Source organism: Elephas maximus, chromosome 8, assembly GCF_024166365.1.
Source record: "Elephas maximus indicus isolate mEleMax1 chromosome 8, mEleMax1 primary haplotype, whole genome shotgun sequence".
Taxonomy (NCBI): Eukaryota; Metazoa; Chordata; class Mammalia; order Proboscidea; family Elephantidae; genus Elephas; species Elephas maximus.
Window position 1 is genome coordinate 106818364 of NC_064826.1, and position 27204 is coordinate 106845567.

General features: G+C 46.6%; 1 protein-coding gene across 2 annotated transcripts in view; it reads left to right on the plus strand.

Annotated features, from left to right (window-relative positions):
- Positions 1 to 26932, plus strand: part of VOPP1 (VOPP1 WW domain binding protein) — a 129216-nt gene extending 102284 nt beyond the window's left edge. For both annotated transcript variants that reach the window (XM_049893463.1, XM_049893464.1), the window contains 3 exons: positions 27 to 104; positions 5395 to 5531; positions 24144 to 26932. In XM_049893463.1, the coding sequence (XP_049749420.1) occupies positions 27 to 104; positions 5395 to 5531; positions 24144 to 24334 (406 nt within the window). In that variant the 3' untranslated portion in view covers positions 24335 to 26932. The remainder of the gene's footprint in view (positions 1 to 26; positions 105 to 5394; positions 5532 to 24143) is intronic.
- The last annotated feature ends 272 nt before the right edge of the window (positions 26933 to 27204 follow it).

Consider the following 27204-nt stretch of genomic DNA (forward strand, 5'->3'; position numbering starts at 1 on the left):
TGACGCCCTGTGCCCTCTCTCCACAGATGCCGCTCCTATGAGGACTGCTGTGGCTCCAGATGCTGTGTACGGGCGCTCTCCATCCAGAGGCTCTGGTATTTCTGGTATGTCTCATCCCTTCTTGTACTTAGATGCCCGTCTCCACCCACCCTGTCCCTAAGGGCTCTGCTTGCAGTCCACATCTTCACTAACCTCAGGTACACCACCTGGAATTTGGTCTTGGGACAGCCTTGGTCATGAAAATGGGCGTGTTCAGGTTGGCTTCCTGGAAGGCAGCTGTGCTCGCAAAGTTTCCAGGGAGGCTGTCCCCGGTTCTCCAGGCTCTGGACTAGGGGAGAAGAGATACTCTTTTGGGAAGGTGGGGGCCAGACAGCGGCTTCCTCCTTCATCAGCTCTTTCACCAGTTTCTGAAATGGAGCTGAGGCGACTGTCTTAAAGAATCAGAGTCTCCAGCAAGTGCAGACCAGTGATAAGATTGCTCTTGCCTGGGAGCCTTCCCCATGCCGTCATGCTGTCTTGTCAGTGGAATCTTAACTTTCCAGTAAGCAGTCTCACCCTTGGTCCACCTCCCACTGCCACTGAGGGAGTCTGGCAAATTGTCTGAGGTCTATAAAATCATACCTTGAGAGGTCACAAGGGCACAATGCAGACATAGTCCCCAAAGAAGTGTGGGATGCAATTTCCACTACAGAGAAAAAACTCGTGTGCATTGTGACCTCAGAAGAGGCCTGTTGGGGGTTCTCTCTAAAATCAATTTGACTCTATAGTTAATAGATGTGACATCAGATGTCAGGGATGGCAGAGCATGTGTGGGGAAGGACTTACTTAAAACCAACAAGTCACCTGGGGAGCCTCTGTTGAAGTACCCCAGGCCTGCAGAAGGGGCACCCTAGCGTGGGCTCCAGCACAGTGCTCAGCCACACCAGGCTTCGTTCAGTCTCCAGCTCTGCCTGAGGGGCTCCTGGGCCACCTCTTTTACTGCTGGTGGTTGCACTTAAGGAGCACTGGTGGCTCTGTGGTTAAGGTTGGCAGTTCAAACCCACCAGCGACTCTGCAGGAGAAAGATGTGGCAATCTGCTTCAGTAAAAATTATATATAGTCTTGGAAACCCTATAGGGCAGTTCTACTCTGTCCTCTAGGGTCATTATGAGTTGAAATTGACTCAACAGCAGTGGGCTTGGGTTTGGGTTTGGTTGCGCTCAGATCAGAGTAGCTGACCTTCTGGGTTACGATTCCTCAGAGCTTTCCAGCTGGCTGGGATCTTTGAGAGTGTCGCCTCCACAGGGCCTGGATGTGCTCCCTGAATTGAGAACTGCCATACTGAGTCCTGAGGGGAGGGCAGGAGGGAATCAAAAACCCAAATTACATTAGAAAACAACAGCAACAAATTATTTCTGATGATAGAAAAGGCATAGACATTTTTTTCTCTTAATTGCTGGAAAGCTTCCCAAACCTACTCAGCAGTGAACAAGAACATCTAGTGAACAATTAGCCTGTAGCTCACAGCCCATCAAGGAACTACTTTCCTTATTAACAGCCACTCCTTTTCCCTGAGCTGGCATCCTACATCCTCGCCTTCCTTGTTGTAATAAGCTCATTTCCCTTCCCATTGGTTCTTCTCTTTTAAAATATGTTCTTCTCAGACTCATACCTCAATAATGAATTTGATGACTGATAACTAAGCAGGAAGTGGGTCTCTGGCCATGTGACTGTTCTGTCCTTACTTGCTCTCTGTCGGACCAAGGGCAGGTACCCACAGGGAGCCTGAATGTAAGCTGCCTTCCTCTGTGTCTCAGTGATGCCGTTTTGATTTGTCTAAGAAAAAAAAGCACCATTTGATGTAAGCCAACATTTTGGCTTTTCCTGGGGATGGGACTAAGATCTCATATAGCTTCTGCCTTTTCCAGCCAGAGCACCTAGAATAGCCAGTAAGGTTATTTGAGAAAGCCTTCCATTGCTTTCTGTTTCTAGTAGGTGTTTGTCATTGGGCCCAGTGTTGAATGTAAGATTATCATTGAGCCCACCATAGGGAAATTAGGTTTAAGAGACTGAACTGTCCCCTTTGTGATTTCAGCATGTGCAGTGCTGAGAATTGCCTTACTGTGCCAAGCCCCTGCATGATCTGGATCCTTTTAGCTCCCCAAGACTGTACTCCTGACCTCTTTCCCCCACTAACTCCAGCCACATAAACATCTGCCTCCAACTCACCTGCCTTAGCATCTTTGCCTGTGCTAATTTTTCCACCAGAATGTTCCTCTCTTCCTTTCAGCTTTTATCTTTCTTCTCATCCTTCAGCACTCTGCTCAGATGTCACTTTGAAGGAAAAGGAGCTTTTCTGACCTTTCTCACAGAGCTGGAAGAGTCGCTTTAGTGAATACTCCCAACGCTACCAACTGAGCAGGCCAGCCCAGGAAGACTAAAATCACCCACTTCTGATGACCAGTTGTGTGGTGAATGACAAATCCCACTGCGTCCTGTGGAAATCTCAGCTTCACTTCTCTATTCGGTTTAGACCCCAGCTGCCCATGCAGTCCTTCTCGCTCTCATCCCTAGCTACCTTGGGCTGGGTCAGCGGGTATCAGCCACAAGCTTGGTAGTCCACATGACTCCCTCCATTTCAGACCAGCCGGCCCCAAATTTGGGTTTTTTCTCTGCTTCCTCAGGGTGCCAGCTTCAAGTTTGGGGATACACATAACTCCTTCTACTCCAGACCAGCCAGCCCCCACTACTCCTTTGGGTCATATAATTCTCTGGAATGATTCACAGAGCTCACATGAAACACTATAACTGTGATAACAGCTTTAATATAGCAAAAAAGGTTACAAATGAAAAGATGCATAGAGCAAGGTCAAGAGGAATCCTAGTGTGGAGCCTCCATTTCCCGAGGGAACGTGCTACCTACCCAAGAGCATATATGTTCACTCTTACCAACCAGGAAGCTCCATCTGAGCCTCAGGGCTCCTATCAGCCTCCCTATGTGGCCATGACAGATTACATCATACCTCATGAGCTTAGTCAGCATCGGGCCCCTAGGTGGTCCCTCTTGGTCTGGTCAGTCCCCATTTGTTGGTCTCAGGTGTGTTGCAGCTCTAAGAAACCCAGAGCAAAAGGCCAAATTGCTTTATGCACCCCACACTCACTATGACTAACATCCTTTTTAAATCTTTCTTAGCACTGACTACAATTGTAAATAAATAATTGTGTAGATTTGTTGTTTATGGTCTGTCTCCTTGTTGGTCGTGAAGTTCACTTGAGGAGGAGGGCTCATGTGTCTTATCACTCTGTTGCACAGCCTGGTCCTGAGAGCATAGCAAGTGCTTACAAATCACTTGTTGAATGAATAATGAACTAGAAGACAGACCAGAAGGGCCATGCTTTCAGCCCTTTACTGAGTTATTTCCTTTCTTGTACCTCTGATCTCTCTTCCTGCTCAACATTTCACGAGTGTCCAGTAAATATTTATTGACTGACAGGCGGACTTGCAGTTATCAGCTTACTGTGAGCTGGAATTTGAATATTCTTGAAGGCTTTAACATCTACTTTTTTCATAAGTTTATTTTACATGTGTATAGGTGCCTTTGATCACGACACAGCCAGCTGTGATGTATGCTCATGGTTCACAAAACAATGTGCAACCCACCCAGTGTTTGGGGATTTTGCGCAATGTTCTGTGAGGTTTCCACGAATCCCATAATAATTCCAGTTCGGAGCTGGGCAGGAGCTTCCTGTTGTATCTGTGCCAGCCAGCCAACTGGCCCTTATTAGATTGACCCCCTTTTTTCTAGAAACAGAAGATTAGTGCAGATCCGAGATGGGAAGAGGGAACTTATTCATTCAGCAATCATTTATGGAATACTAATTATGCAGTAAAACAAAACAAACAAACCTGTTGCTGTTGAGTCAAATCCAACTCCTAGAGACTCTATAGGACAGAGTAGAAATGCCCCATAAGGTTTCCAAGGAGCAGCTGGTAGATTTGAACTGCCAACCTTTTGGTTTGCAGCCATGGCTTCTAACTTCTGTGCCACCAGGGCTCCATTACACAATAGTCACAGGGAATTCTTAGGGGAATTAAGCAAAGGTCCTGTCCTTGAAGCACTCAGCTGTAGTGTTTGTTAGACTTCAGGGTCGCAGTGGGAGGTACACATTCAGCCATACTTAAGTAGAAATTTCTAAATCTGCAGCCTTTTTATTGATGGTAAATGTTTTCCTTCTCTATTCCTGTCATTTCTCTGTAATTAAGGCATGCTTTAGGAAGGACACCTTTATTTCTTTATGTGTGTTCATATAATAATGGAGAGACAACTATTAGGAGGGATAAGTGTGTTCACCCTTGTTGCTTTGACAATAAAGAATAGAAAATTGTGGAAATGGATGGCAAGGCAAGGACCAGCCAAAGTAGTCAAACAGGATTTAAGCAGTGTCTCCTGTTCTGGCCAAACTATCGCGTTGAGGTCAGAGCCATGGACAGGGAAGTGGTTGCACCAGCCCTTTGAAACCAGCTAACTTTCTGGAACTCTTTGAGGCAGAGATCTTATTTATAGAGCTTCTCTTTAGGGAGTGGCCTCCATCAAGAAACCTGCAGGCCAAGTCTCTGCCTGCTGTCTTCCATGTATAAAAAACCAAATCCGCTGCTGTCAAGTTGATTCCGACTCATAGCGACCCTATAGGACAGAGTAGAATTGCCCCATAGGGTTTCCAGGGAGCATGTGGAGGATTCAAACTGCCGACCTTTTGATTAGCAGCCGAGCTCTTAACCACTGTGCAACCAGGGCTTCATTTCCCATGTATATATATATGTGTGTGTGTGTAGAGAGAGAGAGAGAGATTTACTTCAAAGAATTGGCTCATGCCATTGTGGGCCAAGTCCCAAATCTGTAGGTCAGGTGGCGGCTGGAGACCTCTGCTGGCTCTTGGTTTTGTAGGGGGCTGACAAGTTCAAAATCCATAGGTCAGGTGGCAGGCTGGAGGCTCCTGTGGGCTTGCATCCCAAGATGACAGGAAGAGTGCAAAGTTGAAAGAGGGAGAGCTAGTTCTGCTGAAATACTATTTGTGTCTGGGAGCAGACCACACCCTAAGGAAACTCTCCTTTCAACTGATTGATCATGCTATGACAGGTGATTACATGCCAATAGATTACATTATGAAACAGCAAGTCGTCCTGTGTTTGGCCAAACCGCTAGAAATTCTAGCATAGCCAAGTTGATACATGAAACTAACCATCACAAGCCCCATCTTCTCATATCCCTTCTGGAGTCAGTATTCACAGGGTCTGTGCTCGTAGATCCCCAGAGGGCTCCAATGGGCTTTGGGTCACCAGGCAACCCTTGCGGTCTCTGCCCATCTGACCTCCTGTCTGCTCCGTGCCTCCCTCACATCTGTGTTCTCCCCCAGGTTCCTCCTGATGATGGGTGTGCTCTTCTGCTGTGGTGCCGGCTTCTTCATCCGGAGGCGGATGTACCCCCCACCACTGATTGAGGAGCCTGCGTTCAACGTGTCCTACACCAGGCAGCCCCCGAACTCTGCTGCAGGTCAGCCCTCTGTCCCTGTCTGTCCTTCCTGCTGTTTACATGTGCTGTGTGTGAGCCACTGAATAGTATGCTGAGAGAGCAGTTTTGGCCCTGCTTATTCATTTAAGTTAGGAATATCAATTTTCTTATGCATTTGTGCTGACAAAAAATGTCATATATATTGAATTGAATACCCATTACCTTCTATTCCCATATAGTCATCAGTATACCTTATATGCCTGTGTATGTGATTAGTATATGCATATTATTTTTCTGCCTTTTTCCTTAAAAAATATTTTGTATACAAATCTTTATGTAGAAACACGTTCCTGCCATTCCAGATGCCTCTGGACTAAATATTAACTATGTTGCTAAAGGGCAATTTGCCTAATTATTCTGTTACTGCTGGCCATTTGTTTAGTTTGGTTTTCACTTTTATTCATTAAACAAGTATTTATTGAGCATTTACTAATGTTCTAGGTACTTAAAAATGGTGCTGCTATAGATACTATTGTATAAGTTACACTTGGCTTATTTAAGGCGTATTACCCAATGTGATGTCCCAGGGTCAAAAAGGATTAGCAGTTTCTTAATTCTTATAAAACCCTGCTATATTTTTTTATACCTAGTCTAGGCTGGGTTTTTTGGGTGGGTTTGATACTAGCTAAAAATGTCAGCTACTGTTGCTCTCACAGGAACACAGGCTGGGGCCCTGGTTTTGGCTTCACGTGTGTGTGAGGTGTTTCCTCTTCCCTTTAAGAGGGCTCGTCTGAGGAGGGAGGAGAACCAGGGCTCCGGAGGGCTGAGCAGGCCCTGCTCATTACAGTGGGTGCTGCCCTCACCTCGTGTCGGGCTCTGCTCCTGCCTATCTCTCTCGGTCAGGAGTATGGGGAGGCAGGTGAGGCTGATAACAGGTGAGATAGGAGGCAGGTGAGGCTGGGGAGGCAAGTGAGGCTGGGACAAGTGAGTTTGGGGGGGTAGGTGATGCAGGGAGGCAGTTGAAGCTGGGAGGCTGGAGAAGCAGATGATGCTGGGGGACAGGTGCGTTCCTCATGCCCACACTGTTCCCGTGAATGGTGCTCTGCTCCCGGCCACCATTGCCACCTGGAGGGTGGGGAGCTGTCTGCTGTCTGCATACTGCAGATGGATGGTCAGAATTTGAGGAGCAGTTCTTGCCTGGTTTTAAGAGAAATAAGGGGGATTCAGTGTAAAAGCAGGTATAAAGCATTTTCTCTCCTCTATCTCATGAGGGCATACTGATCCCAGGATGCAAAGAGAGTGGAGCTGGTCATTTTTTATTTCGTTCTTTTACAACTTTCTTCTCCTAGATACTCTAGCAGGGTTTTCTTTTCTTTTAAAAAGAATCATAGTTATTATGGTTTTGAAAAATGCTACTCAGGAAGGCCTGAATAGTATTTTCCACAACATGTCAGGTGGGAGTTGTACCTAAAACTTTCACACAGAAATGGATTGTATTCTTTTCGTATTTGGAACTCTTTGAATAGTTTCAAGTTTGTGCTCTATCATTTTAGGCCATTGATTTTTCTTTCTTTCTTTGATCAGATGGAGATAGTAGCTCAGAGAAAAGAGTCAATTGCAAACAGAAAAGAGTTTTTCCTTTCCTTTCTGTCACCACTACATGGAGTTTTAGTACAGGGGACAGGAGCACCCCTGCAGAGCTCCCGTCACCCACTAATGAAGAATGCCAATTGCCCTGATCCATACATGCTGGACAACTGCCCTTCCTTTCCATCCAGGCTCGGGTGAACACAGTGGGCAGCTTCTGTGAGTTAGACCTGTGCTTCCTGCTGCCGGCTGTGGAATTCCACAGGAATGGAATGGCCCTGATGGTGCAGCGGTTAAGAGCCACGGCAAGCTATGGCCACTAACCAAAAGGTTGGCAGTTTGAATCCACCAGCTGCTCCTTGGAAACCCTATGGGGCAGTTCTACTCTGTCCTATAGGGTTGCTATGAGTTGGAATTGACTCAATGGCAATGGGCTTGTTTTTTGGTACCATGGGCATCTCGGTCTCTCTAGGAGGAAACTCATCACTTGTGTGTGCCCTTCCCTTGACCCCTGTCTCTCTTCTCCACACAGCAGTGTGCCCTGTCTCTCCAGCTGGGATCCTCACTCTCCCTTATCAACCACATCCAATAAATAGGTCGTCAGAGCCTACCGAATCTTACTTTAGACCCTTATCTTGCCCCTGAGCAAGGCCTGCTAACAGTTTTCCCAGTCACCCATCTCTCCCAACACAGTTCTGTCCTCCACGTCACACCAGAAAGACCTTTAACAAAAAGCACACAGGTCACGTCACTCTTCTGCTTAAAGATCTCAGTGGGCTCCCCTTGCTCAGAGAATCAAGTGCAGGCAACGTAGCCGAGTGCACAGGGCCCTTCATAGCCACATCCGAGCCCGGTGCCCAGTCTGGGGGCTTCTCTCTGCAGTCCCATTGGGCCCCTTCATGTGTGTTCCTGGGCCTGGGAACTCCATCCTCCCTTCAGGAGCCTGCTCTGCGTTGTCTGTGTAGTGACACACCCCTGGCCGTTCCCTTCCCCATGCTGTGGTTTGCTCCCTCTGCTGTGCGCTGTGCCAGGTGCATTGTCAGCACTTATTGTGGTGTGTTGTTTTGTTTCTATGGTTGTAGAAATATATAGAACCCAACAGTTGCCAATGCAACATTTTATCATGACATGTTTTAATCCCTGTGTGTACATCAGGCCCCCACCAGGCCATGTGCTTATGCAGGCAGGACTCAGGCTTTGTTACCCCTGGCCCATGTGCTCAAGCCCAGACTACTCTCTGCCACTGTCAATGTAGCTGCCACCCAGGCTTGCACCCTAGTACACCTGAGGGTCAGGAACATGGTGGCCATGTTCTGAGCCTGGAGCCAAGGCTGCCTGACTTGCTTGCTTCAGGGCACATTTATTGAACATGTCGTACAAAGGCACTGCAGATGCCCAAGACACCAGAGCCCAGCCTGGATTGCGCTCCCACTGGCCTGTTGTGCAGTGCATGGTCTGCACAGCTGTACGTGGCAGCTCTGAACACACACACAAATAAGGACACAGCTCCCAGCCATGATGAGAGCTGTGGAGAGAACGTTCAGGATAATGAGAGACCATGTAAGTGAGAAACTTAGAGTACAGGTCAAGGAAGGCTCCCCCAGTGCCTTGGTGTCCTAGAGCTACCATACAAAACACCACAAAGTGGGTGGTGGCTTTAAAGAACAGAAATGTATTGTCTCGTGGTTCTGGAGGCTGAAAGTCCCAATCAGGCTATCAGCCATGTCTCTTTCTTCTGCGAGCTCTGAGAGAGGAACTGTTCCATGCCTCTCTTCTGGTTCTGGGTGCTGCCGGGCTTCTGTCATCACATGATATCTGTCTCCCCCCGTGTGTGACTCCGTATCCCTGTCTGCTCTCTCTTTCTCTAAGACACCACTCAAAGGATTAGGATTAAGACTCACCCTACTCTGGTGTGACCTCACTTAACTATTAACAAAGAAAAGCCAGCGTAGAGGAGTGGGGGTTTGGGGACCATGGTTTCAGGGGACATCTAAGTCAACTGGCATAATAAAATCTATTAAGAAGACATTCTGCATCCCACTTTGGAGAGTGGCGTCTGGGGTCTTAAATGCTAGCAAGTGGCCATCGAAGATGCATCAATTGGTCTCAACCCATCTGGAGCAAAAAGGAATGAAGAACACCAAGGACACAAGGTAATTATGAGCCCAAGAGACAGAAAGAGCCACATAAACCAAAGACTACATCAGCCTGATACCAGAAGAGCTAGATGGTGCCTGGCTACAACTGATGGCTGCCCTGACAGGGAACACAACAGAGAACCCCTGAGGGAGCAGGAGAGCAGTGGGATGCAGACCCCAAATTCTCATGAAAAGGCCAGACTTAATGATCTGACTGAGACTAGAAGGACGGTGGTGGTCATGGCCCCCAGACCTTCTGCTGGCCCAGGATAGGCACCATTCCCAAAGCCAGCTTTTCAGACATGGATTGGACTGGACAATGGGATAGAAAAAGAGGCTGGTGAAGAATGAGCTTGTTGGATCAAGTAGACGCTTGAGACTATGTTGGCATCTCCTATCCGGAGGGGAGATGAGAAGGCAGAGGGAGTCAGAAGCTGGCAGAATGGACACGAAAAGAGAGAGTGGAGGGAAGGAGTGGGCTGTCTCATTAGGGGGAAAGCAATTAGGAGTATATAACAAGGTGTATATAAATTTTTGTATGAGAGGCTGACTTGATTTGTAAACTTTCACTTAAAGCACAATAAAAATTAAAAAAAAAAGCCCTACAGTATTTCCAAAGAAGGTCACACTCGAAGTACAGGGGTTAAGACTTCAGCACATGTTTTGGGGGGACACAATTCAGCCCCTAACACCGACAGAAGCCTCATTTGAGCTGAGGAGTAGAAACCTACTGAACTGGGAGGGAGGGAGACCTGAGGACTGGCCGGTGAGGCCCCTGGCCTGCCTTCTCCATCTGCCTGTACGATGAGACTATCGTGCTGCAGAGCGCCAGGCAGCCAGCATAGCACCACGTAGGATCAAGTGCAGGATCCGCTGGAGGGTGGGGTACGTGTGAGAATCTAGGGCAGATGAAAACACTGAGCACCTCTGAGAACAGCAGAGAGAAGCCAGTGCTCCTGAGAGGCCACCAGGCCCAAGCCCCAGGCCTTTTTACATAATCTTAGGTGAGGCATTCACCACAGAGGGCAGAGGTGAGGCCAGGTGGTTTGACTGACTCCACGTTGTGGTGTTATATCAGGAACACTCAGAAAAATTGATGTCATTTATTTGGTTCCAAGATGGCCCGTGATGCAGAGGCCACTGGGGCCAGCATAAAATCACTTGCCATGGCCACGGCCGCTGGGAGACACTGGTTGGGCCCCCCTTCCTCTCTGTAGAGTCACAGTTGCTTCTAGCACCAAATATACCATTTCTCTGACCAAACTATAGACTTAATTTGCCACCCCTTTTCCATTTTCTTCTTACTGGCCTGTAGCAAATGTGGAATAGTTGATCCCAAAATACACCAGATCATCATAAGAAATTAAGGCTTGCCTTGTTCTTTTTTTTTTGTTGTTCCATGGGGGGAGATAATTTCCATAATTTCACTACAAAATTTTTTTTGTTTTTTAGTTTTTCCATTTTCTTCTTACTGGCCTGTAGCAAATGTGGAATAGTTGATCCCAAAATACACCAGAGCATCATAAGAAATTAAGGCTTGCCTTGTTCTTTTTTTTTTGTTGTTCCATGGGGGGAAATAATTTCCGTAATTTCACTACAAAATTTTTTTTGTTTTTTAGTTTTTCCATTTTCTTCTTACTGGCCTGTAGCAAATGTGGAATAGTTGATCCCAAAATACACCAGAGCATCATAAGAAATTAAGGCTTGCCTTGTTCTTTTTTTTTTGTTGTTCTATGGGGGGAGATAATTTCCGTAATTTCACTACAAAATCAGGGGCTACATCCTTAGTTAACAGCTGTATGCCTGGGAAGAGTTTGATTGCATTGATTTCACTCTTTAGAAATAGTAATATTGAAAAAAAATTAGGGTCAGTTAGTTTCTAAATGATTCCCTGGTTATGAGGTTCTGGAAACACACCTGATCCACGGATTGACCACCTTACAGATGTTTGCTGAGATGCTGTAATGTTCAAGGCTCTGTGCCCTTGGGCTGGTGGATGTAAAGAAGATGCCACATGGAGGTTTAGAACGAGGGAAAAGAGAGAAGCTTAGTGCACTAAGGATTATAGGATAAGCCACACCCAGGAGCAGCACTTGGTCAGTGCTGGGCGTACAGGTATTTGGTGTAGGTGGGTTTATGTGTGTGGATTCGCTAGTATGGCTCCATGACTCCTCTCCTGCCTGTCTGAGAGGTGGAGGTGGGTTCTGGGGAGCTTCGCTTATGAAGGAAGGAGAGAAAGTGGCTGGGTTTTGAGGGCCAGTGCCCACTGTAGGGCTAGACCCCTGCACGGGGAGGGCAGCCACTCATATCCTTGGGACCAGCTCCAAGCCCAGCATCACCTGAGGGGTGCAGAAAAGCACGGAATTTGCACATTGCAAAATGGGCTTGTGTCTGGGCGAGGGGGAGGAATATGGACAATCATGGCTCTAGAGGCCATTTTGGAGCAGGACTGTGCATATAAGGGGTAGGGATTGGCCAAACCAGGTATGGGGCTGAGGTTCTCAGGTGAGGCCCTACCCTCTGCCCAGAATCCAGAAGGAACAAAGGCTGAAGCTGCTGGTTGAAGGTCTCAGGGCTTACAGTTGAGTGTGTTTGGCCCTGGGCTTGACAGGGCATGTGCAGAAGATGAGCAGAAGTGCTGAGTAGCTGTTGTTGGAGAAACAGAACAAGGTACCTACAGGACAGGTAATCAGGAGGACTGAGCTCTGGAGACCTAGGGTGGGCCTCAAAACTTAGGGCAAAATGAAATCATATGAAGAAAATCACTCCTCATTTTATTTTGTCTGTATATGCAGAGAGACAGTACAGCAAGAGAAGGTTGCAACCCCACAAATGGTATCATCCCCCTAAATCATCCCCATCATGCTGCTGGCAAGGCCCTGTCAGTATGCCCTCCTGGGTCAATAGGAAAGATAGACTTCGTTCTTTCATACATTCATACGTAACACATTAGCTAACCAGCACCTGCCACTGTATTCATGCTGGCAGAGGGGTGTGAGTAAGGTATCCTCACTGCTCTTTAAATCCTGGAGAACAGTGGGAAGAACAAACATCGAAAATGATGACATGAGAGCCAGGTGGATTAGGGTCAGAGAAGCAGGGATGGGGCTGAGCCGGGAGGTGGAGAGACAGGGAAACTCTGGTGAGAGCTTGGGTTCAGCAGAGCTGTGGGTGTGGAGAGGAGGAGGGGCTGGGTCTCAGGGAGATCCGAGAAGGAGCCGTAACAGAACTGGATGCAAGGCACGACTGAATGTGGGAAGAGGGATTAGGGGGTCATGAAGGAAAATGACTAAATTACAGGATTTCTTCTTTATGAAATATCATGTAGCCACTGAAGTGGATTCTCATCAAGACCAAGGGTATGTAACGGTATGGCAAAACAATTGTAAAGCTGTGTTAGTGAAGAGAGCACAAAACCAAACCCATTGCCAGCGAGTCAATTGCAACTCATAGCAACTCTGTAGGACAGAGTAGAACTGCCCCATAGGGTTTACAAGGAGCACCTGGTGGATTTGAACTGCCGACCTTTTGGTTAGCAGCCGTAGCTCTTAACCGCTGCACCACCAGGGTTCAGTGAATAATAATTTACATGAAGGGCCCTCGTTCCAACCGTGTGAGCAAACAAATGCATAGAGACAGACTGAAGGGAATAGCCAGTATTGAAATCTGCTGGGTTAACATGACTTAAGTTTTCTTTTAAAATGTTTTCCTTTAATGTGACTAATACTGATTTTTTTTTTTTCCTGATGAAATAGTTAAATGTAGATGGGGTATTCCCATTGGGAGATACATCTGTACAGGTGTTCCCTGCTTTTTGAAAATGCGCTTTACACCCCTTCACTGTTACGAAAGACCTACATTAGTACTTGGTTTTGCTAATCCGAAGAGGATTTTTGCTTTTACGAAAAAAGGTGAAAAGTGTACATAGCACTTAACGTTTGTTTTTCAGCGAGTGGTAAAGAGGCAGGGCTCACCCTGAGCAGCGGGTGGTACTGCCAAGCTCCCCATTATTTCTACTTTAATAGGCTGTGTATTATGCTTTCACTATACGTTAGTGTTATTTTAGGTTTGATGTGTTCTTTGGTATGATTTGGTAGGTTATTTTTTAGGTCTGGGAACACTCAAAAATTTTTCCCATACAAATTAATGGTAATTGCCTCTTTGCTTTGCTCCGTTTCAGCTTATGAAAGACTTCATAGGAACACTCTACTTTGGGGTAGCGGGGAAAACCTGTATTCCTTTCAAACAGTACACTTAGGCTGATTTCATTGATGGTTCTCTGACTGTTTTGATGTCTCAAACCTATGATAAGCGTGTCAGCCCACAGTGACGACCATGGAGTGACTAAATGACGCTAACTCCAGGAAAATGGAAACAGTCGGGAGTGTGCTTTGACAGTTTAATTACCCTCCACATCATACCTGAAACGCAAATAGGGCTGCTTCAGTCGCAAGGACAAGCTGGTTTGTAGAGCTGGCGCGATAGCACGATTCCTCATCAGTGTAATGGTGCCTGCACACCTGCACACCACCCTCCCCGCCCCACCATCTCTAACCTCCACCCTCTAAGGTTTCCCTCCTCGTTTTTTCCCTGAAGAAACTGTGGGGCGAGGGGACCCAAAATGCAGGCCGCTGTGGGCTAGGAGCGTCCTGTGCTCCTGTGCAGAGCCCCTGTCTGTTCTCCCCATCTCTGGGTAGCCTCCTTCAAGAGGTGAAGAGATGGAATTGTTTTCAAATGTTTGGTTTTGGTGAAAGAAAGATAACAGGAAATGTGTAAGATGATTTAAAAATCAAATGCCAATCTAGTAATATGCCTTTATAGCTGCCAGAATATACTTTACCAGGTTACCCCTGATATCAAAAGGTAGACTGGGCATTTAGGGCGGGGCCACGGGTGGGATTTTTGAGAGCTGTTTCATTTAGTAAAGCTCGAGAATCATTCCTGTGTTACAACATAGAATACCTCTTTGCTGACCTCGAGTATTTCTTCCACAAAGTTCAGTGGGTGTCTCTGTCTGATTTTCTGTCTGTTTGTCTCTCTCTCACTTCCCTGTCATTCTTATCTTGGTAATTCTCTAACTTTAATGATACCCCTTCCCTTTCTGTGACAGCTCAATTGCTATTTCCTATGACTTATGTTATCCAGTTTACGTAAAGAAGAAACATTGAGAACTTCCTGTCATATGAAAGTGAAGTTTTGGGGTTATTTTGCGTGTAAAAGAATCTAGTGTCATTGGCCACTATGGATACTGACAAATAACACACTTCACACAGAGCGTATTTCAAAAAAGAAAGGCATTTTTTATAGCCTGCCCCACTGGTACCCGTTGCTGTCAAGTTGATTCTGACTCATAGTGACCCTATAGGACAGAGTAGAACTGCCCCATAGAGTTTCCAGGGAGCGCCTGGTGGATTCAAACTGCTGACCTTTTTTGGTTAGCAGCCGAACTCTTAACCACTACGCCACCAAGGTTTCTGCCCCACTGGTAGGTAGGTAGTATTATTACCTCAATCACAACAGCTTTCCCTTCTATAATCTTCTTTGATCTGTGGGAACAGAAACTTCTAGCAAACTTAATCACCTTAAGTCCTTGGCCTGCTCTCAGATTTGCCAGTGGTAGAGGAAAGACAGAACCTGAGCCCTTTACCAGTCCCATTCCGCTTTCTTGGAAGCCGCCTCATATCTCAGGGGGTTACTCAGGTCTGAAGTATCTTGCTCATATTTGTTCTTAACTGTAAAGCTTAGTTAGGCAAACTGGCCCCCATCCGCCTCATTTGCATCCTTCTCACTCCATCAAAGGGAGGGGGCCTTCCTTAGGTTGCCTTTCTCATCTAGTTCTTCATCTCTCTAAGCTACCATGCCTCCCAAGTCGGTTTTTGTGACCTTTTCTCCCTAAATATACTGAAATGGCTGTGATTGGGTCCTTTGGGGGATGGAGTAAGGAGAAACTTGGGCCAAACTAGACAGAGGGCTCCTTGTTGCAGAGGCCACAAGGCGTGAATCACTTCACTCACCAAATATTCCTTCAGTCACTCACCAAATATTCTTTTCTGTGAGTTACTCCATGCGTTGGGCACTGAGCTTAGCCTTGGCATTTGGTAGTGATCAAGCAGACACAGCCCCCACTTCCTGGCTCCTGAGGAAGGACAGGGAGGCAGAGTGGCTGTGCAGTGGTAACTTCTGACCTTTGATAGGAAGCTGCGGTAGTGGCTCAGCAGTAGAAGTCTCATCTTCCATGTGAGAGATCAGGGTTCTATTCCCAGCCAGTGCACTTCAGGCAGAGTCCCCACCCGTCTGTCAGTTGAGGCTTGTATGTTGCTATGATGCTGACCAGGTTTCAGTGAAGCTCCAGACTAAGACTGACTAGGAAGAAAGACCTGGCAATCTGCTTCCAAAAATCAGCCAGCAAAAACCCTATGGACTACAATAGTTTGATCCCCCGGCTGATCATGGGGATGGCACAGGACTGGGCAGTTTTGTTGTACATAGAGTTTCCACGAGTCAGGGGCAGACTGGATGGCAGCAAACAACAGCAACAACAACATAGAGCCCAAAGTTAAAAGTGGTAAAGCTAGAAATCCTTTTCTCTCATCTTGGGTATTCAGATTGCCCCTGGAACTCCAGCCAAAACAGGACGTGCATTTTCCATCTTATCTGCCATTCAGCGTCTCAGCTGACTTTTAACAAACTTTTAGTTTCCTCAACCACATTTTCTCTTTTTTAGAAGAGACTTTTAATGCCTTGGGGAAATACTTCAAAATGACATAGACAACGTTTTTCTGTCTGCTATTTGTTGTGTGTTAATATTTTAATCCTTTTCTGTGGAGGAAAAGCTGGGTGAAGGAGGGAAGGTAGGCTGGCTACTCGTTTGAGGTCCATAAAGCTGTTTATTATTAACACGGAAAACAAAACAGGAGAGATTATCACTGGGCATGTAGCCAGCAGGGGTATTTTGTTAATTCCTTTTGATCCATCACAGGCAAAAAGAAAGAGTAAAAGCATAAACTCTTAGAATCTCAGGGCTGGATGGTACCCTAAAGGCCATCCCAGCCTTCCCTCGTCCCCGCCACCCCATGCTGTCTCCTCAGCTGATGTGTCTGTAATCTCCTCTAGTCCATACCCCCTAAATTGTCCTCCGTCTGTTTTCAAAATGCTTCAGTGAAAGCAGAGCCTGTACCTGAGGCAGCCTACTCCATCCTTGGGCAAGTCTGGTCAACATTTCTGCCCCTTGAAGTTTCTAAAAACTGAGGAAGAACTTAATGCCACAGAAAGAGTCAAGAGCTTGGCCTTCTCCAGATTTCGTTAATGAAGACTGGCAAAGTGGTGGAAGGGAGTCTATAACACTAATTTTCCACAAAAGTAACTCCACTGTTGAGTTTGATAGTTTATTGGAAGTCTTTAGAGTATCCAAATCTTGGTATTACAAGCAACCTGTCTACATTCTAAATCACTGTCAAAGATAGTAATGAACATTAAAAACAAAAAAAAAGGCAAGAACACAGACTACAAGAAAAACAGCAAGGAAACATGAGAGCAAAATATACTGACCAAGGAAGACCATCCACAATGTGGCTGACAGTGGATATAAATGTGTTATAAAAAATCAATATGATTATTTCTATAGGTGCTGAAAAGGCTATCAGTAATATTCATTATACATTCCGTATCGAAACTAGTAATGTATGGCTTCTTCCTTGTCCCTGAGGGCAAGGACCTTGAGGGTCCTTGAAGTCAAGGACTGAGTCCTCACCTGCATGTTACCAGCTGTGTCTTTTGCGTAGGAAATGCCCAGTAAATAAATGTTAAATGAAATATGTACTCTAGACCTACTGCCAACATCATATTTAGTGAAACAGTACAAGAATTCCCATTAAAATTAGGGTGCTAGTTATCACCATTAGTATTTAATGATGGTCTAGAATTTCTGGCAAAAGGATTAACATGAAAATGACGTTTAACCATTAGGAAGTAGAAACAAAATTATCCCAATTTGTAAACAGCCTCATTACTTACCGAGTAAAAAAATCCTGGAGATGGAACAAAAAAATATTTTTAATAGTTGGGATAACTAAGCAAAATGAATAGATGAAACATAAAACCAAATCAAAGGAGAAGGTTTGGAGGAAAGGGGAGACTTATCTATTAATTATGCAATTGCTGTCAGGGAGAATTAGTTCAGGTGCCTTAGGCTGCAAGCAACAGATATCCCAGTTCAGCCAGTTTAAAGAATAGGATGAGTTATCGCTTGTGATGAACAGTCATGAGGCAGGGAGGCTCCTGGTTTGATTTCATTGCTTAGCAGCATCTTCAGGGACCCAGGTTCCTTCCGTTCATCTTAGCCTAGCAGCTCTTTCCTTCACTAGCTGCCCTCAGTGACTACTAATTGCTGGTTCAGTTCTTTCAGCTCTAGCAACGTCCAGGGGAAGAAGCCCCCCCCCACCCCCAGGCATGTTACATAATTTCTTCAGACTTCAGCTTTTGAATCTGTAAAATGGAAGTGATAATAATGTATCTTACAGTATTACTGTAGGCCTTAAATGACATGCTGTATGTGAAATACCATGACATGTCTGTATGAGAAACACTTGTGTTTGTCCAGACGATATACTGAGCACATAATGATGCCCTCGCTAAATATTGATTTCCTTCCTGACTGTCTACACTGGGAGATAATTGGTCAGAGTTAGGCAATCTCAATGCTCTCAGTAACACCTGGCCACTTTTTGTCTTGGTTTTTGCCTTTCCTTCATCTGTTTTTTTCTCCCTTGTTCAGTGTGCAAGCCTTTCTCTTGGACAGAGAATCAGATTTGAGGTCTTTCTCTTTGCCATTTCTTGTATTTATTACTCTTCTTTATCCTCCGTTCGCTAATTAACACAGAAACATAAAAGTAAAATATGATGACTAGGGAAGACCGCCTGCAACGTAGGTGCAGGTGGATATAAACATGTTATAAAAAATTAGTGTGTCCAGAGTCTTAGCTCCAAACGTCAGCTCCCTTGCTTCTATTTTCCTGACACCATCTGTGTTTGTTTCTGGTTACATGCCCCCTTCCAATTTGACCCTTTAGAATCAATCATACAGGCTTTGCTTGGAACCTTTCAAATCTTTGTTCTCACAATGCTTCTTTGTGATTGTGGAGTTGAAATTAGGATGTTTAAAAAAAATTTTTTTGTTTAGATATTTTCTTGTTTTTCATTTTATTGTGGTAGATATATATGTAACATCTGCCATTTCAGCCATGTTGAAGTGTACATTTCAGTGACATTAATTACATTCACCATGTTGTGCTACCATCACCATTATTGTTTGGCAAAAGTTTTACATTACCTCAAAGAGAAATTTACTACCTCTTCAGCAATAGCTCCTTTCCTGGCCCCCACCCTTTTCTCTAGCCCCTGGTAGCCACTAATAATCTTTGCTCTCTATACAGTTGCTTATCCTACATGTTTCATATAAGTGGAATGATAAAATATTTGTTCCTTTTTGATTGCCTTGCTTCAGACGGCATGTTCCCAAGGTTCATTCATGTTGTAGCGTGTATCAGGACTTCATTTCTCTTTATGGCTCAGTAATACTCCATGGTATGTATGTACCACATCTTGTTCAGCCATTCATCTCTCCATGGACATTTTGGTTGTTGTGAATAATGCCGCGATGAAGATTGGTATGCATGTATCCATTTGAGGAAATTATGATATTAAGGTGCTTACAATTCCAAGCACCTTTGTTATATCTGCAGGCTTGTACCTGACCTTGCGGCCCTTCCCTCAGTGGTTTCTTATGTGTAATGGTCTCCCTCCTTTCACTTTACTCACTGGGTCTGCCCATCTTGGTCAGAATTGGGCCCACAGTGTCAGTTCTCCTCTCAGTTTCCCTTCTTTTTTGGGAGACTGAACATTAGCACAGTTAGCATCTTGTCAAAGTTCTGCTTTTAGCCAAATAAGCTGAAGCCTAGCAGATGCCTGGGCCATGGAGAGCCTCTGTGAGGGTTGCTTCCCTGTCTGGGCTGGTTGTGCTCTTGCCTCATTTCCTCCATCTGGATGAGGAGCCCGTAGCCTTTTTTCCTGCTCCCCTTTGGCCTCAATCACAGATTTCCCAGCCTGCTCCGTCCCTGTGGCTGCCAAGTTTTTTCACCTAGGGGTTCATTTTCTTGACAAGTACATCATTATCCACCTCCTGTCTGTTCTTTCTATTCCAAATCCTTCTCCATTAACACGGTCAGATATTTCAGTTCCATCCACCAATTCTTGGCAATATCCACGAGTTGTGACTGTTAACTGGAAATACAGATGAAATAGTCCACACTTGCCAGCATTTCTCATTATTCTCCAGTGAGGGCTTGGCCAGGCTGCTGGTACATGGCAGACCACAGCCTGAGCTGCCTCTGTGGTATAAAGACCACCCTGCCCTTGCCCTCACCTCTGACAGTGGAGGGTCTTTTTATAGTCGATCATCCAGAGCAGTGGGCGGAGCTGACATAGGTTGGTGGGTGGAGCTGGCACAGGTTAGACGACCAGTTCCTGCCACCATATCAGGAATCTGCAGAGCACACCTTGTACAAGATGGCAGAGACAAAGCCCAGATCAAAACTGCCATGCATCCTTTCTTAGTCATTTGTCTTACGTATTATGGACCGTTTGTCACATGTCACGTGCTGTTTTGGGCCCCGAGGGTACAAAGACAAATGATATTCCATCCTCACTTGCAGAAAGCTCAGGAAAGTGTTTCACACTCTGGGGAGTGCAAGGATACAGATATGCCTGCACTGTTCTGGACGCCAAAAGAAGAGGGTACCTTGTCTAGCCAGGAGTGTGGTGGTCAGCAGGCAGCTAGGTGTAGTAGCTTCCTGGAGTTGATGATTCTCAGTTGAGACTTGAAAGATAAATGGGAATTATGAAGAAATGGGGTTCAGGAGGAGAGTGGTGTGTAGACCAGGAAGGGCATTCCAGGAAGAGAGCATCGTCTGTCTCTATGAGTTGATGTCGATTTATCCCTGAATGCACAGGAACAGATCAATCCATCTGCATGCTGAGAGCCCAGAAGATACTTTCTAGTGAGGGTCAGGGGAGATCTGAGCCGGATGCAGGCAATTTGGTGGTTGTTTGGAGAGAAAGAATAAGGTAGGCAGTAAGAAGTAAGACTTTGAGGGAGGGAGGTAGGAGCCTGATTATGGATGCCCTTTCATCCCTCATGAGGAGGTTAGCTCATAGTCCAGTGAGTAAAGTGGGTGGATATAGTGTCAGCAACCGAGCATGGGATATAGGCAGTGGGCGGCACAAATTCTGTCCTGGATTGCATTTGAGGCATCTGCCTGCGTGGTGGAGAAGCTGCCTGGGCTAGAGGAAATGGACATCAGAAGTCATGATATAGACTCTGGTTTAAACCATAAGAACACAGGCAGTGTATAGAGTGAGAGTCCCCCCCCATGTTGAATCCCATACCAGTTGTCTCTGTCACTCTTTGTCATGTTTTTTGCTACTGTTTATGACCTCTGTGCATTTTTCCCTTCTTCTTTGAGGATTTTGGAATCTGTCTGCTGGTGTTCCTTAATTCTCCCATTCATCTTTTCCCTCATCACTGTCAGCAAATGAATAACCTAGCACCCAGCTCCACTCAAAATATAGGCTCTGCTATAGGGCCACTATGAGTCGGAATCGACTCAATGGCAACAGGGTAACAGGTTTATGAGCACCTGCTTCCTCCTTCCCAAATGACTGTGGGCTCCCCAGAGGCTACACTGGTACCACTTCTCAAGGCCCCTCCCTACACTTGTTCTCTCTGCCCATTCAACAAAGATTTATTTAGTGCCCTCCTGTGCATGAGGCTCTGTGGTCCAAATGCTGAACCAGAAGGTCCCTGCCCTCACTGAGCTTATATTCTGTCCCAGAAATCCTCTCTTTCCTGTATAGATGTAACCAAACCGAACCAGTTGTGATTCCTAGCAACCCCATGTGTGTCAGTGTAGAACTGTGCTTCATAGGGTTTTCATTGGCTAATTTTTTTCAGAAGCAGATCCCCAGGCCCTTCTTCTGAGTCACCTCTGGGTGGGCTCGAGCCTCCAACCTTTTAGTTAGCAGTCAAGTGCTTTGCCATTTGTACCACCCTACCCCTATAAATATACTCAAGCATTTGCCATCCTTAAAAATATGCCATCCTTTAGTCTGTGTCCCTTTAACTACCACTCATCCTCTTATCCAGCCTTCACCCTATGCCCTGGAATCGCTTTTCACCCACTGCATTTGGGGTTCTGCACTTACTACTGTCCTAAAAGTGCTGAGTGAGAGAACTCCCAAGCACCACATCCATTGAAAATTTGCAATTCTTATTTTGACAACGACCTTGGAGAGTACTAATCTCTTCTTTCTTAAAAACTCCCCTTTCCCTTTGCTGCTGTGACTCAACCCTAGTCCTACTCCTGGGACCTACTTTCCCTCAGTTCTTCCCAGTCTCCTTTGCAGCCTTCTCATCCACCTTAAATGGTTTGTATTCTTCTGTGTCTTGAGTATTGATCTTCCCTACAGCTCAGTGCTCAGAATTGCTTTCTCTCCCTTCCTGCAGACTTCCTTGGTGTTTTAATCCACACTCTTTTTTTTTTGTTGTTGTTGTTGTTACCACCTGGACACCAAAGACTCAGCAAAGGCACCTCAGCACTTCAGTTCGGTGTGGAATTTTCCACCTGCCCTGCCCTGTTCCTGTAGTCCCTCTCTTGCTTGGTGGTCTACTTACATTTCTAGAGCAGAAACCAGGGCCTTTTCTTGTTAGACCCTTTCCCCGTCCTCACACATTCCACATGTCCTCAGGTCCTGCCGGTAGTACCAACTCCATCCTGCGCTCGTTCTCCCTCTCCCTTCCTGCCGCAGTACACAGAGGCCCTCAACGTGTGGTACCTGAGCTGTGACAATCGCCTCTCTTAAGTCTTTAATTTCACTTTTATTGTAAAATAGAAAGTAATCTAGAGGTAAATAAAACATGATCCCTGCCCTTGAGAAATTCAGGGTTGTGGCTGGTAGACATAGAATCAAAACCCTCCACAAGGCTACAGGCTGCTGTGTCAGGCAGGTGAAGCGGACTTGGGGTACAGGTGGCATCCCTGACTGCTTTCCTACCACCACCCCGGAATGTATTCCTAGCCTTTCATTTCTATCTCCGTTCTCTCTCTTAGCACATTTGTAGAGTCCCAAGATCTAATTTCTGCCAGCTATAGAGGTTTTAGATATTTTGCAAACCTTGATAGGCATCTTTCTAGGAATCAGACCCTCACTCAGTTAAATCTTGATGAAGGGAGACTTGTAAATGGCTCTGGAAGGAGAAAAGTGGGATGCAGACCTCAAATTCTAATAAAAGGACCAGACTTAATGGTCTGACTGAGACTGGAGGGACCTCAGAGGTCATGGCCCCCAGACTCTGTGTTAGACCAAAACTAAAACAATTCCCGATGCCAACTCTATAGACAAAGATTAGACTGGACGATAAGACATAAAATGATACTGGTGAAGAGTGTGCTTCTTAGCCCAAGTAGACACATGAGACTATGTGGGCAGCTTCTGTTTGGAGGCGAGATGAGAAGGCAGGGGGAGACAGGAGCTAGTTGAATGGACACACGAAATACAGGGTGGAGAGAAGGAGTGTGGTGTCACATTGTAGGGAGAGCAACTAGGGTCACATAACAATGTGTGTATAAGTTTTTGTATGAGAAACTGACTTGAACTGTAGGCTTTCACTTAAAGCACACACACACACACAAAAGGCCCCATAGAGTGTTCACACAGGGTGATGTCTCTGACACTCTGAGTGTCTCCATGAGGTAAATGAGGCCCAACTCAAAGTAGACTTGAGTTCCCTTACTAAGTTAGCTCAACCCTGGAAACACTAAAGATCCCACAGTTTTTGTTTTTTATTCTTAATTTTTCATTTACTCAGTATTCTGTAGGGTTATCCACATAATCAGAGTAACTAGACCTAAAAAATAGGCTCTAAAACAGCATTTGGTCTATTTTCAACCATTATAAAAATGTGAGGGCTAGATTTGGGGCAAGGAGATCAGCCAGTTCCCTCCTGTCATCTTTGGTGCTCTCTGAACCTCCCATGGCTCACTCTCTCCCCTGTAGCTGGGAGTCGGCCTGCCTGCTGTAACCCCCTCACCTTTGGAGAAGGGAGAATCTAGTCCAGCTACATCAAGGGGTGGAGGAGTGGACTCATCCATCCCAGCCCCTGCCAGCAAGGGAGGTTTTCTCGCTTCCTGTGAACTGGAACTCACCTGAAGGACATGTAATCCGTGCCCTGATAAAACTTGTCTTAGCCCAGAAGGTGGGAATGGAGAACTTGTGTCAGAAACTGTCACCAGAAATCTGTGTTCGCAAAGTGGTCGTGGAACTGCCAGTGATAATTCCAGGCTGGGAGTCAGGAAACCAGGGTCCTCTTTGCAGTTCTTCCAACACGGAGCTGCAGGTTTACTTACCTTACTGTGCCCCTGTTCCCTCAGCTCTAAACTGTTATCTTGGGAGCTCTTCATTTGTAGTTCCCTTGGCCCAGCTTCCTGACTCCTTGCAGAGCTGCCTCATTTTTATTGTTCAGGTATCGGTTAGTGCGATTGAGCCCCCCAGCCCCATACCATCCCCTGATTCTGCTGATGTCCTTCCTGACTTAGCCACCATCTGTGACTTCAGGTGCGCTTTTTCTGTTTTCTCTCTCCCTCCTGCAGAATGTCAGCTCCATGCAGACAGGGCCTTTGTGTGGTCAGGGACCTTGTTTGGACCCACAGCCCAGGTGCCCCATTGTATCTGGGCTTATTGAGTCCTTGAGACATGTTAGTCGAATAAGTGATTAAGATGGGTGGTCTCTGTGGCCCCTGTAGCTCAGAACCTTTCCAGGTATGGTGGGTATGGTTTCTCCTTTATGCTCAAGTCTGTCTGTCTGCCTGTCTTTCAGGAGCCCAGCAGCCAGGGCCGCCGTATTACACTGACCCCGGAGGACCAGGCTTGAACCCTGCTGGGAATCCCATGGCGATGGCGTTCCAGGTCCAACCCAATTCACCCCAGGGAAGCACTGCCTACCCTCCGCCCCCGTCCTACTGCAACACGCCGCCGCCCCCATACGAACAGGTGGTGAAGGCCAAGTAAGCGGGGGCCGGGGACACCTGCCCGTGTGAAGAGGCACCACGGCCACACTGCAGGGAGACAAGTGGGCTCCCGGGTCCCACAGGCCCACACCCAGCCTTCTCTGTCCCCGTCAGTGTTCCTGTAAGGAGCGGTCTGACAAGCCGCTAAGGGCAAATTTCACTTTGATCTCTTCAAAGCAAGCACAGCTCCCTTTCAAGTTTCCACGGAGGACCAATATTTGAATTCACACTGTGTCTCCTCTCACTTGTTTCTGTGTAATCTGTGCTCTCAGGCAGTGCGGTGACAGTTGCCGAGGGTTGCAGTCTCCTAGGGTGGTGAACCCAGATCCTCAAAAGAGAGACTGGGAGGAGGAGGGCGGGGGGGGGGTGTGGAATGGGGGGCGCAGCTGAGTGGTGAGCACGCGCAGAGGGCCCAGGGTGCGGCATTCTGTTGGGGCGCTAGGCAGGCTTCGCTCCACAAGATCGAAACGCCTGCCCACTGCAGGGAGATGGCCCGGTGGAAGGGACTGACTCAGAGCCGAGCCCCAGCGGGTCTTTTTCAGCCGAATGCGCTGAGGGAGACAGGCAGCAGGAGGATGTGTCCGGGCCCTGCTCTGTCCCTGCGCGCCTCAGTGGCTCATTGTGAAGACATCCCCTCTGCACAACTGGGCTGGGAAGAGCAGGTGCGGCCCCGCTTCCACCTCCAGGAATGAAGCTGGATGTCTACAGCTCCCTGAGAACCACTACAGAACATTTCTTACAGTCACGGGAAATCACTCCCTGCCCAATCTGGAATGCTACGTTTTATGAGTTCTTGGTCTGACTTGGAGAAAAATTCTTCGCCCTTTTCCAGTGCGTTTGAGGAAGCACGTGCGTAATGTCCTGCCCTTTGAGGTCGGATGAGGAGTGTGTCTTCCTGGGATGCTCAGGGCCGCTCAGTCTGTCATCACACCTAGAGGTTCTTGCTGCTTCCGAAGGCAGCTCTGAGATGGTGGGTTTGATGGACACTTTCAAAGCAGAACTGCCCCACTCGGGCATACCTGGCATGGACGGCACAGTGGACTCCAGGGGGGAGGTGTCCCGTGGGAGTAGAGACTTCGGTTTTGAGCCTGGAGCAGCTGTGGTGGCATTTGATCTCAGCAGGTGTGTCTTGGCCTCTGAGGAGCGGGAGCAAGCTGAGAAAAAGAGGAGAAAGCAGACATCCCAGCGCTGAAGAGAGATTTCTTCAAAAAATACTAAGTTGATTTTTACTGAATTTAGTGAAATTAGAATGCAAACCCCTGGATAAGAAACATGTCTCACCTGGAGTTGCTAACCTGAGCAGGGCCGTTCTGGTCCTTGGCATAGTTGGTAGTGTTGATAGTGTACCCAAACCCAAATGTAGACCCGGTGTGTCATATAGCAGGGTGAAGCAGTGTAGCCAAGACACCTAAGTCCCCCTGTGTGTAGTAGTGTAGGTAGTGGGGAAGGGGCAGTGCTTATTTTTGAAACGATCTAATTGGAGCCTCTTGAGAAATTGTTACTCCTTGAACTTGAGCAGAGGGACAGCTCACTGGAGGATGCTGAGTATTTTCATTACCCCAGACCAGGAGTCTTGGCCTCCATGCTTTGCCAGGGTATTTGTATGTGGTAAAAACCCAGTTGTTGTAGAGTTGAATTAGACCCATCAGGACCCCACGTGTGTCTGCATGGAACTGCGCTGCATAGGGTTTTCAATGGCAAATTGTCAGAAGTAGCTTGCCAGACCTTTCTTCCGAGGTGCCTCTGGATGGACTCGAACCTCCAATCTTTCAGTTAGCCGTTGAGCACGTTAGCCATTTGCACCACCCAGGGACTTCTTGTAAGGGGTAGGGAGTGAGCCGTAGGGATGGGGCAGAAGTCACTGCTCCACGACTTGTTTGAGGATAGAGACCTGGGAGCCTCCTAGGAAATTGCACGGGAAATGCTTGGGAACACAGTTTGTGAACACAGATGCTACCTTTGTGTGACTTCTGACCTCCTGTCACTGACTGCAGTACCTACCCACACTCGCCTCCCTGGTTTAAACGAGAAGACAAAGCACAACGTTTGCTGTTTACAACCAAGGAACAACTACACAGGGTCCAAAAGCTCACCTTCCTCTAGGCCATTTATTTCGCATTTTTAACTTCAATTAGCATGTGGAGAGCTGGCCCTGGAATTGCACAGGGTCCGGCTGAACAGGCACCCAAAGGCCTATGACTAAATTTTGTTGATCTTTTTGATAGCACATCATCTCAAGAGACCAAATGATTGGTAGTGCTCAACAATTTTATATTCCCATGTTTGTGTAAGGTGCGTTTTGTGTTCCCTTGAACCTGGGCTAGAACCCCCAGTGGACACTGGTACTGTGTACTGAAACCACCTCTGGTGACATTTCCCGGCCATTCTCATTTCTTGTGTGCTGCTGGTGGGCTGTCCCCACCTTGTAGAGTGAGTGGCAGCCCCTGGCGTACCAGGTCCTGTAGGGCCCGTGGTTAGGAGAAAACTTGAAGCTGATCTGTGCATGCTTTTCCTCTGCAATGTTTGGCTCATTTCCTTATTTTCTGTTCTTTTGATAGGTTCCTGTTTCCTATGTATGCAAAATAAAAATAAATTTGGGCACGTGCTTTGATTGTTTTGCTGGGGAATGGGAAAGACGGTAGAGATGACGTTGCTAATGAGGGAGGGCGGTGGGGATAGGGTGGGGTGGGCTGAGTGATTCGCCCGTCTCAGGGAAGCTGAAATGTAGGAAATTAGATGTTATCAAAGAATATAGGGTACTTCCAGTTCACATTTTTGAATCAAGCTAAGGAAAAAATCATCCAAGGCAAGTAGGAAGACAGAAGCAATAATAAGGTAAACTCACAGCTAATGCTGACTTTAGGTAACCTG